The 13,118-nt window shown below is 41.5% G+C and overlaps 1 protein-coding gene across 3 annotated transcripts in view; it reads left to right on the top strand.

Annotated features, from left to right (window-relative positions):
* The window catches only part of LOC126073134 (cytochrome P450 2J2-like), a 41,907-nt gene that overhangs the window by 24,125 nt on the left and 4,664 nt on the right, over nt 1-13,118 (top strand). For 2 of the 3 annotated variants that reach the window (XM_049879421.1, XM_049879420.1), the window contains one exon: nt 4,222-4,360. The exons of the other annotated variant lie outside the window; for it this stretch is intronic. In XM_049879421.1, the coding sequence (XP_049735378.1) occupies nt 4,222-4,360 (139 nt within the window). The remainder of the gene's footprint in view (nt 1-4,221; nt 4,361-13,118) is intronic. 3 annotated transcript variants of the gene reach the window in all.

Raw genomic sequence — 13,118 nt, 5'->3', positions numbered from 1 at the left:
AGACCCGGGTTCAATTTCTGGCCAGCACACCTCAGTGCAGTTCAAAACCACCAGTGGATCCTTGGAGAAAGATGTGGCAGTCTGCTTCCATGAAGATTTACAGCCTTGGAAACCCTATGGCATCACTATGAGTCAGAATGGACTGGATGGCAGTAGGTTTGTGGGCACCTCATCACAGTCACTCCCTGTCTGGCAGTGGAGGTTTAAGTGTTGCTATGATGCTATACAGCTTCCAGCAGAGCTTCCAGACTAGGATGATGTACTAGGAAGAAAGGCCTGGTGATCTACTTCTGAAAATTAGCCAGTGAAAACCCTATGGATCACAACAGTGTGATCCTGTTGTTTGTGGGTCGCCATGAGTTGGAGGCAACTTGTTGGCAGCTAAGAATAACAGCGTGCATTGTGAATATTGGTGAGGATACAGCAGGCAGCAGTTCTGTCATACATTGTCACAGAACCTTTTTCTTTCTCTTGGTACGACATCTCGAAGAACTAGACACTTGCCCCATGTAATCCTGGGGCTATAGAATGTTAAAATGTGAAGGTGCCCCTGGAGGCATAGTGGTTAAGACCTATGGCTTCTAACCAAAAGGTTCGCAGTTCAAATCCACCAGGCGCTCCTTGGAAATGCTATGGGGCAGTTCTACTCTGTCCTATAGGGTCGCTATGAGTTGCAATCGACTTGATGGCAACAGATTTGGGTTTGTTTGTTTCTTTGTTTGTCTTTGAGTCAATATCATATTAATGCTGGTGTTTCTAACATAATACCCCCACAAGTATTTCTCCAGTTTTCACTCACAGCTCCAGTGATAAGGAACTTCCTGTCACAAAAGCGAAACCAACCAGGTGTGTGCAACATTAATTATTAGGTTGAGAAAGGAGCCAGCATTTATAAAGCAGTGATTGTGTGCTGTGGGCTTTCGAGGTTCTTTCAAAATGTCTCACTCAGTCCTCAGAATAACTCTTTTTTTATATCCATCTTTGAGGAGCCCTGGTGGCACCGTGGTTAAGACCTTACCTGCTGACCAAAAAGTCGACAGTTGAAATCCACCAGCCGCTGCTTGGAAACCCTATGGAGCAGTTCTACTCTGTCTTATAGGGTAACTATCAGTCGGAATAGGCTTGACAGCAACAGGTTTTGGTACACCCATCTTTTAGACTGGGAGATTGAGGCTCAGAGAAAGTCAGTACCCTGCCTAAAATCTCTCAGCTGCTAAGTGACAAAGTTGGGACCCAGAATCAGATCTATTCTGCTTCCAAGGCTTCTCATGTTTTTTGTGCTGCACCACGTTCCCTCCACAAGAGTTGCTTTATTTTGACTTTAAAATTAGAGTCTCCCTGTAATTTTTTTCAATCATTGCCGTTGTTAGTTGCCTTAGAGTCTGCCCTAGACTCATGGCTGCGCCATGCACAACAGAACAAAAAGCTGCTCAGTCCTTGCACCCTCGTGGTTAGTTGCAGAATGGATTGTGGTGATCCACAGAGTTTTCAATGGCTGATTTTTGGAAGTAGCATCCTATTAAATTCCCCAGTTATCACAAAGGAATTCTGATCCCACTCTCCCCATCACTCAAGATCTTTGCAGACAGCTCTCCTGTGCCCTATAACATCCTCTCTAGAGAGTGTACATTCTTGCATCTCTTCCCCTGTTTTCTTACTACCTGGGTCAGCCTCTGCGGATGCATTCCAGTTTGTCTACATTCCTGTGAGTGTGTTGTACCCAGGAACAATCTCAAGAGGCACAAACAGAGGAGCTTTGCTTACCCTTGGTCACACCTTGGTCACCTCTTGGTTATTCCTTGGTTACCTCTTGGACACTGTCACTGCAGAGCCAGGAAAAGCAACTGTGCATGCACTGAGTTCCTTATTGATTGGTCATCTTGTGGTGAAGGTTGAAGTCTAAATTCTAAGTGCTGCTTGCATTTTTCTAGCAAACTTATCAAATGCCAAGGAAACAACCCAGCTCAACAGACCCTTTCTACTACTGATTTGTAAAGTCAACTTCAGTAACCAGCCTGGGAACTAGGAGACCTAGTTGACTGTTTAATATAGAGACTGAGAGCCAGGGCATCAGACAGACTTAGTTCAAATCACAGCTCTGCCTTCTCTTACTGTGCAACCGTGGGCACGTTATTTACCCTGTTAGAGCTTTAATTCTTCACCTGTGAAGTGCATGTAAAACCTCTCTGGCACGATCCATCTAGAGGGAAACTGAGGTCATTTATGTAGAGCACTTTACCTACTGTTTGTTTTAGAAAGTGCCCAAAATAGTAATTATTCTTTATTAACTCCACAAATATTCATTAAGCATCTAATGTGCTCAGGTCTGAAGAAACACCCCTGAGCAAGAAAACAATCATACAAATGATTAGGCTAGATAATTCCAAACCCTGAATAAAGTACATTGTGCTATAAAATGCAGGTTAGCTTCATCTTGGAGTATGAGTGGGAATGGTCAGAGAAGGCTTCCAAAAGGAAGCGATGTTTGGACCAAGGATTAAAGAATGCTTAAGGGTAGCTTGGTGACAAAGTGGGGCAAAAGAGCATTCCAGGCAGTGGGGGAAAAAAGCCTCGAAATGAGGGAAAACATTGCATGTTTGAGAATCTGGAAGAAGACCTCTATAGTGGGAATGAGGCAGGAGGAGGAGGGTGGCCCAGACAAGGTCAGATGATGGGTCTGTCTTAGGCTGGATTCTCTAGAGAAGGAAAACCAGTAATGCATAAAAATATATACAGAGAGATTTATATCAAGGAAACAGATCACAGGATTGTAGGGGCTGGAACATCCCAACTTCTTGGATCCGGATAGAGTCCTTTCCCAGTTCACAGAGGCACAGAAGCTGCTGAACTCAAGATGACCAGGTTGGAAAGCAGGATTCCCGCTCACAGGCTGTGATGGTCAAGGAATCCCCAAGGTTAGCAGGCAAGACTGCAGATTATATCATGGGGGTGATTGCATATCAAATTTCTACAGGGAAGTAATCACAACATCACATAACTTCCAAAACACTGAGAATCATGGCCCCGCCAAGTTGACATACAATCTTAACCATCACAGGGTCTTTAACATAAGAGTAATGGGAAGTTACTGAAGGGTTTCACGTTCAGGGTAGCAGTGGGTGGGTGAGTGTGGTTTGGTTTAATCATTTTCAATGCTCACTCTGCTTTCAGGATGCAGAGTAGATTAAAAGGGGCAAGAGAGGGAATGGAACATCCTTGTTAGCTGCTGTAGAGTCGGCCCTCAACTCATGGAGACTCCATGCGCTATAGGATAGGACTGTCGTGATCCATAGGGTTTTCATTGGCTGATTTTTGGAAGTAGATCACCAGGCCTTTGTTCATAGTTTGTCTTAGTCTGGAAGCTCTGCTAAAACCTGTTTAGCATCATAACAACACGTAAATCACCACTGACAGGTGGCTGTGCTTGAGGTGAATTGGCCAGGAATCAAACCTGGTCTCCTGCATGGAAGGTGAGAATTCTACCTCCGAACCACAACTGCCCTCAGGACATAGATAGAAGGCTATTATAGGAGTATAAGCAAGCAAAGTGGTAGCCTGGGGAGCGAACATGGAGTCAAGGTGATAGAACGAAAGAAATTCAGGAAGTAAAATCAGCAATTCTTGCTGATGGATTGGATGAAGGCAGAGTGAGGGGAAAGGATGCATGAACGACATCTGGGTTTCTTGCTTCTGTAACTGGATGAAGATGGGTGCCTTTCACTGGGCTCCCTGATTCTAGTGTTAAACCTACTGGGAGAGTGGGTGCCGTGTGGTAGACACTGGAAGGAAGAAAATGGGAGAAACAGAAGGCTGAGACATCCTTTACCTTTGTGGAGCTGCCACAGTTATCCCCTCACTGAGCAGCTCGATTGATTTTGGTACAATGCTGTCCGACCAGCTGCTGCATTATTTTCTTCCTGCTGTATACATACACCCTCTGAAATCCAACACTGACCTGTCCCTTTAGAGAAGATACATTCCACAGTGAATAGTAGCCAAACTTCCCTGGTAAAATTCCCAGCAGGCAGTTCCAATCCATCACTGTGAAGTGTCCCATGGCAAAGGACAGAGTTCTGGAGGGTTGGGCTCAGGAGATTGTGGGCTTGGGAGGGTAGGGGAGTTCAGGGTGTAGTCAAGGTGTAGAAGCCTGAGGACTAACACCATCTGTGTAGGCGTGTTGTGTGACTGAAGCCTTGCCTGAGTCTTTGCTGCCTTCTCTAGGGGACCATGATCCTGACTAATCTGACTGCACTGCACAGGGACCCTGCAGAGTGGGCCACCCCCGAAACATTCAATCCGGAGCATTTTCTGGAGAATGGACAATTTAAGAAAAGGGAAGCCTTTCTGCCTTTCTCAATAGGTGAGTTGTAATAAATAATGTGAAGATCCAAAGTCCCCTTTCAGTCTTCCCCGGTCCCCTCCCACTAGTCTTTTGCTTTAGCGGCAGTGTCTCCAGATGGCCTTGCCCAGTGTGGTTCCATCCTGCCCTTGGTTACAGCCCCAGGATTCCAGGGCTGGGCATTGCTTTAAACTGCCCCTTACCTGCAGAGTCTTCCTTTGCCTCTGATGGAGATTTCAATCTCACTTTGTTCTGCTCCCTCGAGTACTAGGGATAGAGAAACCTAGACCCTGCTTCTTGCTCAAAAAGAAAGTTGGACATCTGCCATCTTTACAGAGTTTTAAAATGTCCCAGGTTCTTTTTAAGGACTGCCAGCTACATGCAGAAATAGAGTTGATTTATAATGAGGAAAAGGGGAGGGGGCAAAGGCAGGGGTCTACTTACCATCAGAGGTGTCAGGCAGTGACTATGAATGTCATGGACTTAACTAAATCAGGATCTACTCCGTAGACACTCCCTGAAGAGGTTCTTTTGCCTTTTTAAATTTTAATTACCTTTTTGAAATCAAGTGAATACATGCACATGGTACACACACTGAAAGGTACAAAAGAGGTTGCAGTGAAAACCATCATATTTCCAGGCCAGTTCTGAAAGGGTTTTTTTTTTTTTTTCTTTTTTGCTTAACTCATAACAATGTAAAATGAACAACAAAAATTCTTAGCATATTCCAGGTATTGAGATAGATATGTCAGGTGCATTATTTTAAGTAATTTCCCAGTGCCTTAGTTCTGTAAGTGCTTGCTGGGAATCTATTATGTGTCAAGCATTCAGCCCTGAGGCTGTAACAGTGAATAATACAGAAAAAATAAGCCTGCTGCCATAGAACATATAGTCTAGTATAGCCTTATGAAATTCAAATTGCTATCTCCACAAACTGAGGCTTAAAGGGATTAAGGATGGCAACTAAAGTCATAAAATTCACACTTGGCAGTGCCAGGACTTGATGCCAACCATGTTTGTGGAACACCAGAACCTGTGCTGTTTATAGCATATCTCCTAACAATCACCAAATTCCACACAGAATTCATACTAGAGACGGCATGATAGTTTGCTTATCCTTAACTGAAAATAAAATAGACACTGATTTTCTGAAACAGCATTATTTTGCTGATGGCACTAAAGCTCGAAGAGAAAGGTAAGGGCTGGAATTTGAACCCGAGTTGATGGGATTCCAAAGCTCAAACTTTCCCACTGTGCTGCATTGCCTTAAGTGTATCTGGGCTAATTGTAATTACATCCTCTTTGTCTTTCTTCATCTGCTTCTCTGTCACCTTTGTTCACATTGGACCAGTCACTTCCTAATTATGAAAGCTAATGCTTAGGAATATCTTCCAGTCGTCCTGTCAGCGATAGCTTCAGGTTTTATGTTACGTACAAACTTTCAGCCGTATACTTCAATTATTATAATTATTCTTGTTCCTTGGATCTTGTACCAGATCCATCTGGTGCTGAAATACTAGAAATGTGGCCCTCTGTGTATCCCACAAAAATGCCTTCGCCTAATGCTTGCTGTAACGTTGACTTAAGAGATGTTCATGGCTTTAAGAGGAAGAGGGATTCTTCTAGGCTTACTCTCCTTCATATGGCAGAAGCTTTTCCTTGCAGTTGTTTCATATCTCCTCTGCTAAAAAAAATCTCCCATCTTCCTTAGCTGGATCATTAAAAGCTTGACACACACTGTGTTGCTGGGACTTTGCTGTTGAGAATTGTATCATACCCTCTTAATTATGGATTTCATTTACAAGGAAATTATCTCATTTAATCCTTTCAGTAACCCAGTTATTAATAATTAGAAAGGAAGTGGATTGATATCTCTTTTCCTAATATAAGGAAATTGAGAATAAGAGAGCTTTTTTTTTTTTTTTTAATTTAAGATCCTATGCCCAATGAATTGGCAGAATAGACCTAAGAATCAAGTTCTTATACTTTGAATTTAATGCTGTCTCCAGTACAGCTGGAATGTAATTCACCTTTCCACTTAAAGGCTCCTCTATTTTAAATTTGTTAAGTTCATACCATATGTTTTAGTATGTATATTGCTGCATAACAAACGGGCCAAAACTCAGTGGCTTCAAACAACAAGCATTCATTATTGCATGCAAGTCTACGGGTCAACTGTGAGGCTCTGCTGATCTTGGTTGGGCTGTCTTACTGGTTTTGGAGCTCACCTGGCTGAAGACTGATCTAGGATGACCTCAGCTGGGACAACGGGGTTCTTTTCCATGTTCTCTCTCATTCTCCAGCAAGCTAGCCTAGATATGTTCACACTGGGGCAGTAAGATCTCCACGTAGAGAATGGAAGCACACAAGGCCTTTTGAGGTCTAGGCTTGAAACTGGCATATTGCACTGCATTCTGTTGGCCTATGCAAGTCATAAGGCCAGCCTCAACTCAAGGCAAGGTGTCTTAGTTTCTTAGCGCTGCTGTAACATAAATACCAATACAGAAATTTTTTTTCTCACAATTCTGGGGGCTAGAAGTGTGATTGCAGGGCACTGGCTGTAGGGGAAGTTCTTGCTTTGTCAGCTCTGAGGGAAGATCCTTGGCTAAACTTTGTCTCTGAGATTTCTTGTTTCCTTGGTGATCTTCACTTTAGCATCTGTCATCCCCTGTTTATGCTTGGTTGTTTCTATGTCCACGGTGCTCCTTATAACTCAGAAGTGATTAGGTTTAGGGCACACCCTACACTAATACGGCCTCATTAGCATAACAAAGAAAACCCTATTCCCAAAGGGTGTTATATCCACAGGTATTAAAAAAAAACCCAACCCATTGCCATCCAGTCACTTCCAACTCATGGACATTCCACATGTTTCAGAGTAAGACTGCACTCCATAGGCTTTCAATGGCTGTAATCTTACAGAAGTAGATTCTAGGACTTTCTTCTGCAGTGCCACTGGGTGGACTGCAACTGCCAACCTCTCAGATAGTAGCAGAATGCAAACTGTTTGTACCACCCAGGGACCATCTCTACAGGCATGAGGGTTATGATTTCAATACACATTTTAATGGGACACAGTGCAGTCCCTAATGAGGGGGAAATGACTACAGTTTTTGATGAGAGGAGCTACGAAGTCACAGTACAAAGGACGTGGGTACAGGGGTGGGCAAAATTGGAGTCTTTTTTTTACAATTAATTGGTTTCACCAATGTATGACTGAGAAGAATGAAATTCAGAGAAGGCAAATGATTGTCCTGAGGACTCCCATAAAAAAGTATAACAGAATGACGACCAGGTAAGTGAAACAGGAAATAGAAAACTGAAAAATCCAGTGGATTAACAAAATGTCAACACAACTGGCTATAATTTCCAGTGCACTTCCAACATTGGCAGACAGTTGCTTTTCCTCACTCTTGTTCTAGCTTTTTCTAAAGACAGCTTCCCTGCAGGCATGAGGCATTGACAGCTGCTGTTTTGGGTCCCTTCTCTTGGAAAAGATGACCGGGTGTGGGATTACCACATGTGCATAATCAGGGCAGATTACAGAGCTGTTATCACAAATTCAGATTTTCTTTTCCTCATGTAAGTCCTCCCCATTTGATCCAACAAAACCTCAGGCAGCTTCATGAAAGGCAAGATCTGGTTTCTCATTTCTCAAATAAAATTATTAGTTCATAAGAGGAAGGTTAGAAAGATCTTTGCTAAAAACTGAGGTCAGCTCTCTCGTTTTACTAATGAGGTAACTGACTTTGTTGGGTAGTGATAGCCAGTTAGTGGAAGCACCAGGGAGAAGGTCCAAGGTTCCTTGAATCTATGCCAAAGGTTTGTAATCAAATAATCCTCATGTTCATGCTTAAAAAAAAAAAAAAAAAATCAGACCTGCTGTCTCATTGAGATCCTTGCTGAGCTACATAAAATAGAAGAGAGACTATTTCACTTATTTGACGAGCGGTGAAAGTGTAGTGCCCTGAGAATGAATAGTTTACTCATACTCACAGTTGGTTACTGATGGAACCAGTATTTTAATATGTGTTATGTCACAATATGTGGATTCTTCTAGGTTCTCTTTTGTCACAATATGTGGATTCTTCTAGAAGAATCTTGAGCATTTACAATACATTGATTCAGCACCATTTTAACAAATTTGCTAATCATTCTTTTTGTGATGGGTAATTTTTTTTTTTTTTTAAAGAGATATGATGGGAACAGAGATGAGTTGGATACACACTTGGGAGAAATAAAAAAGAGTGTAATGATGACATAATTTTGAGCACATTTACAAATAGTTTTGCATATATTATCTAATTTTATTTCCTCAACAGGCCTTTATAGCAGAGGACAAAATAGAGACATGCAATAAAGTCGTTCCAAGAATATTTAATTACACAGGAAAATAGAGTAGCAAAAGCAGTGTATAGAATTAACTAAACCCAAACCAAATCCATTGCTGTCGAGTCGGTTCTGACCCATAGTGACCCTACAGGAGAGTAGAACTGTCCCAAAGTGTTTCCAAGGCTGTAATCTTTAGGGGAACAGACTGCCAGGTCTTTCTCTCATGGAGCCTCTGGCTGGTAGTAACAGCCGACCTTTCAGTTAGCAGCCGAGCAATTAACCACTGCACCACCAGGGCTCCTCATAGAAGTAACTACAGAGCATAAAACTAGTTTTGTAAGTGAGACCAGTTTTCTGTAGGCAAAACCTTATAAGGACTATGAGGAAATATTGTCAAAATGTTAACAAAAGTTTTGTCTGGATTATGGGATTACAAACGTCTTTTACAAAACCTTTTATTTTCTTCTTTATACTTGTCTTTTTCCGCCTTTTTTTTTTTATATATAACAGTGAATATGTATTACTAAGAGAGGAAATAAGCTATTAAAAACATCTACCAGAGAGGTGGTGGTAGTGGCTGTCAGGGACTGTTGTAGCACAGGTAGGGTGAGGAGGGAATTCACACAGGGAGGGGCAGTAGGAGTTTAGAGCAGGTGTCGGAGCCTGGGCAAGATGAGGAGGGTCTGCACAGGGTGACCATGGCAGTGATGGGAGATTAGCTATATACTGGGGAGATTGACTTTCTAAGCAAATATGTTAAGTGTAATGGGAGGGAGATGTGGATATGGAAGGGGAGAAAATAGACTGAACTCTGTTGTGTTGGATTGGAATCAGAGGTTACTGATGTGACTCAGGTTTTATATAGATAGATGATGATGATGGTGATGATGGATGGATGGATGAATGGATCATGGATGGATTGATGGATGTAGCTATGGTTGTTCATACATATATTTGTATGTGTGCTCACATTATAAAAAAAATATGCATACATATATATATTCCCCATTTGTGTCCATTGAGATGACCTGGGCATAATAAGACCCTGATATCAGTGAGCACACCTAAAGTCCAGATCTTAGTTTTTAGTTATCGTTATCCACTGGAAGGAACCAGGGCTTTGGAAAAATGACTGCTTACAGAGACTAGGAAAGGAAAATGTAAGATGAGCCTAGAACATTTTATTGTGGGGAAAAATAAGGAAACGACTGGCTTGAATTGGCATCCAGTGACCAAACCTGGAGTATCCTGAGCATCAAAATAAATAGTGATACTACTGAAGAAGAAAAATAAAGTAGGAGGACTCACACCACCTGACCTCAGAACCTACTATACAGCTATGGTAGTCACAACAGCCTGGTACTGGTACAATGACAGATACATTGACCAATGGAACAGAACAGAGAACCCAGATGTAAATCCAGCCACTTATGGTCACCTGATCTTGAACAAGGGCCCAAATCCATCAAATTGGGAAAAGACAGTGTTTTTAAATAAATGGTGCTGGCAAAACCGGATGTCCATCTGCAAAAAAATGAAACGGGACCCATACCTCAAATCATATACAAAAAGTAACTCAAAGTGGATCAAAGACCTAAATATAAAGCCAAAAACCATGAAGTTCATAGAAGAAAAAACAGGATCAACACTAGAGGCCCTAATACACAGCACTAACAGGATACAAATCACAATCAACAACACACAAGCTCCAGAGGATAAGCTAGATAACTGGGATCTTCTAAAAATTAAACACTTATGCTCATCAAAGGACTTCACCAAAAGAGTAAAAACACCTACAGACTGGAAAAAGATATTGGCTATCTTATTACAAATCAGACAAAGGACTAATCTCTAAAATCTACAAGAAAATCCAACACCTCTACAACAAAAAGACAAACAATCCAATTAAAAAATAGGCAAAAGAAATGAACAGACACTTCACTTCACCAAAGAACAGACAAATGAGGAAATACTCACGATCTCTAGCCATCAGAGCAGTGCAGATCAAAACCACAATGAGATACCATCTCACTCCGGCATTACTGGCATGAATCAATAAAACAGAAAATAACAGATGTTGGAGAGGATGCGGGGTGATCGGAACTTTTATGCACTCCTGGTGGGAATGCAAAATGATACAACCTTTTTGGAAAACAATATGGTGCTCCCTTAGAAAGCCAGAAATAGAAATACCATTTGATCCAGCAATCCCACTCCTAGGAATATATCCTAGAGAAATAAGAGTCATCACATAAATAGATATATGTACACCTATGTTCATTGCAACATAGTTCACAATAGCAAAAAGATGGAAACAACCTAGATGCCTATCAACAGATGAATGGATAAACTGTGGTACATACACACAATGGGGTATTATGCAATGCTAAAGAAAAACGAATCTGTGAATATCTAATCACATGGATGCTTCTGGAGGAGATTATGCTGAATGAATAAGTCAGTCACAAAAGGACAAATATTGTATGAGACCACTATTGTAAAAACTCATGAAAATGTTTACATACAAAAAGAAAAAATATTTGATGGTTATGAGGGAAGGGAAGGGTGGGGATGGAAAAACACTTCATAGACAAGTGGTAATTTTGGTGAAGGGTAAGACAGTACACAATACTGGGGAAGCCAGCACAACCTGTACAAGGCAAGGCCACAGTAGCTTCATAGACACATGGACCTGAGGGACCGAATTGCTGGGCTGAGGGCTGTGGGGACCATGGTCTCACGGAACTTCTAGCTCAATTGGCATACAGGGTTTATAGAGTATGTTCTACATTCTACTTTGGTGAGTAGTGTCTGGGGTCTTAAAAGCCTGTGAGTGACCATCTAGAATATTCCACTGGTCTCAACCCTTCGGGAACAAGGAAGAATGAAGAAAACCAGACATAAGGGAAAGAATAGTCCAGATAACTAATGGACCACATCTACCGTGGCCTCCACCAGACTGAGTCCAGTAAAACTAGATGGTACCTGGCTACCACCACTGACTGCTCTGACAGGGATCACAACAGAGAGTCCTAGACAGAGCTGGGGAATAATGTAGAACAAAATTCCAACTCAAAAAGAAAGACCAGACTTGCTGGCCTGACAGAGACTGGAGAAACCCTGAGAGTATGACCCCGGACACCCTCTCAGCTCAGTAATGAGGCCACTCCTGAGGTTCACCCTTCAGCCAAAGATTGAACTGTCCCATGGAAAAAAACAAGACTAAAAGAGGCATGCCAGCCCTGGGGAAGGGACTGGAAGGTAGGAGGGAATAGGACAGGTAGTAATAGGGAACTCAGGGTTGAGAAGGGAGAGTGTTGACATGTCGTGGGGTTGTTAACCAATATCATACAACAATCTGTGCACTATTTGATGAGAAACTAGTTTGTTCTGTAAACCTTCATCTAAAGTTCAATAAGAAAAAAATAAATAGTGATAGTAACAGATTATAACTCTTTGACTAAAAATAAGAATCTTTGAATCCATGCTCTTATAAATAAATAAATAGGAATGAGATCAAGGGTTTCCTTATACTAGAGTGGCAACTAATAAATGCGGAAGGAATGATGGAATTAGAAAACCATCATCTGGCAACCATCACAGTAATAAGTAATTCGGCCAGAAAACACAAATGGATGCTAAAAATAGTGGAGGAAAGTTCTAGTGAGTAATGTTTTATTTGCAGAGTCTCAAAATATGTATTAATTACAAAAGGGAAAAGAATAATCTTATAAGAGAGAACCTGTGATCAAAGTTATCACCACCTGATAAAATGCAACAAACGGTAAGAACATAACATCACTTTGGTGATATTCCTACCAAAAATGCATAACCAACAACCTGAATCTAATCATGAGGAAACGTGAGAGATGTTTTACAACATGTCTGTAAAAAGGTGACTATTCAAAGGCATTCAAATGTGTGGATCATAATAAATTTTGGATAACATTGCGAAGAATGGGAATTCCAGAACACTTAACTGTGCTCATGGGAAACCTGTAAATAGATCAAGAGGTAGTTATTAGGACAGAACAAGGGGATACTGAGTGGTTTAAAGTCAGGAAAGGTGTGCATCAGGGTTGTATCCTTTCAACGATACCTATTCAGTCTCTATGCTGAGCAAATTGTCCGAGAAGTTGGACTATATAAAGAGGAATGGGGCTTCAGGATTGGAGGAAGTCTAGCAATCTGTTTTGTACAAATGACACAGAGTTGCTTGCTGAAAGTGAAGAGGACTTGAAGCACTTAACAATGAAGATCAAAGACCACAGCCTTCAGTATGCATTACACCTCAATATAAAGAAAACAAAAATCCTCACTAGACCAATTAGCTACATGAAGATAAATGGAGAAAACATTGAAGTTTTCAAGGATTTCATTTTATTTGGATCCACAATCAACACCCACGGAAGCAGCAGTCAAAAAATCAAAAGACGCATTGCATTGG

Source organism: Elephas maximus, chromosome 3, assembly GCF_024166365.1.
Source record: "Elephas maximus indicus isolate mEleMax1 chromosome 3, mEleMax1 primary haplotype, whole genome shotgun sequence".
Classification (NCBI taxonomy): domain Eukaryota; kingdom Metazoa; phylum Chordata; class Mammalia; order Proboscidea; family Elephantidae; genus Elephas; species Elephas maximus.
This window is presented reverse-complemented; position numbering and strand designations above follow the sequence as displayed.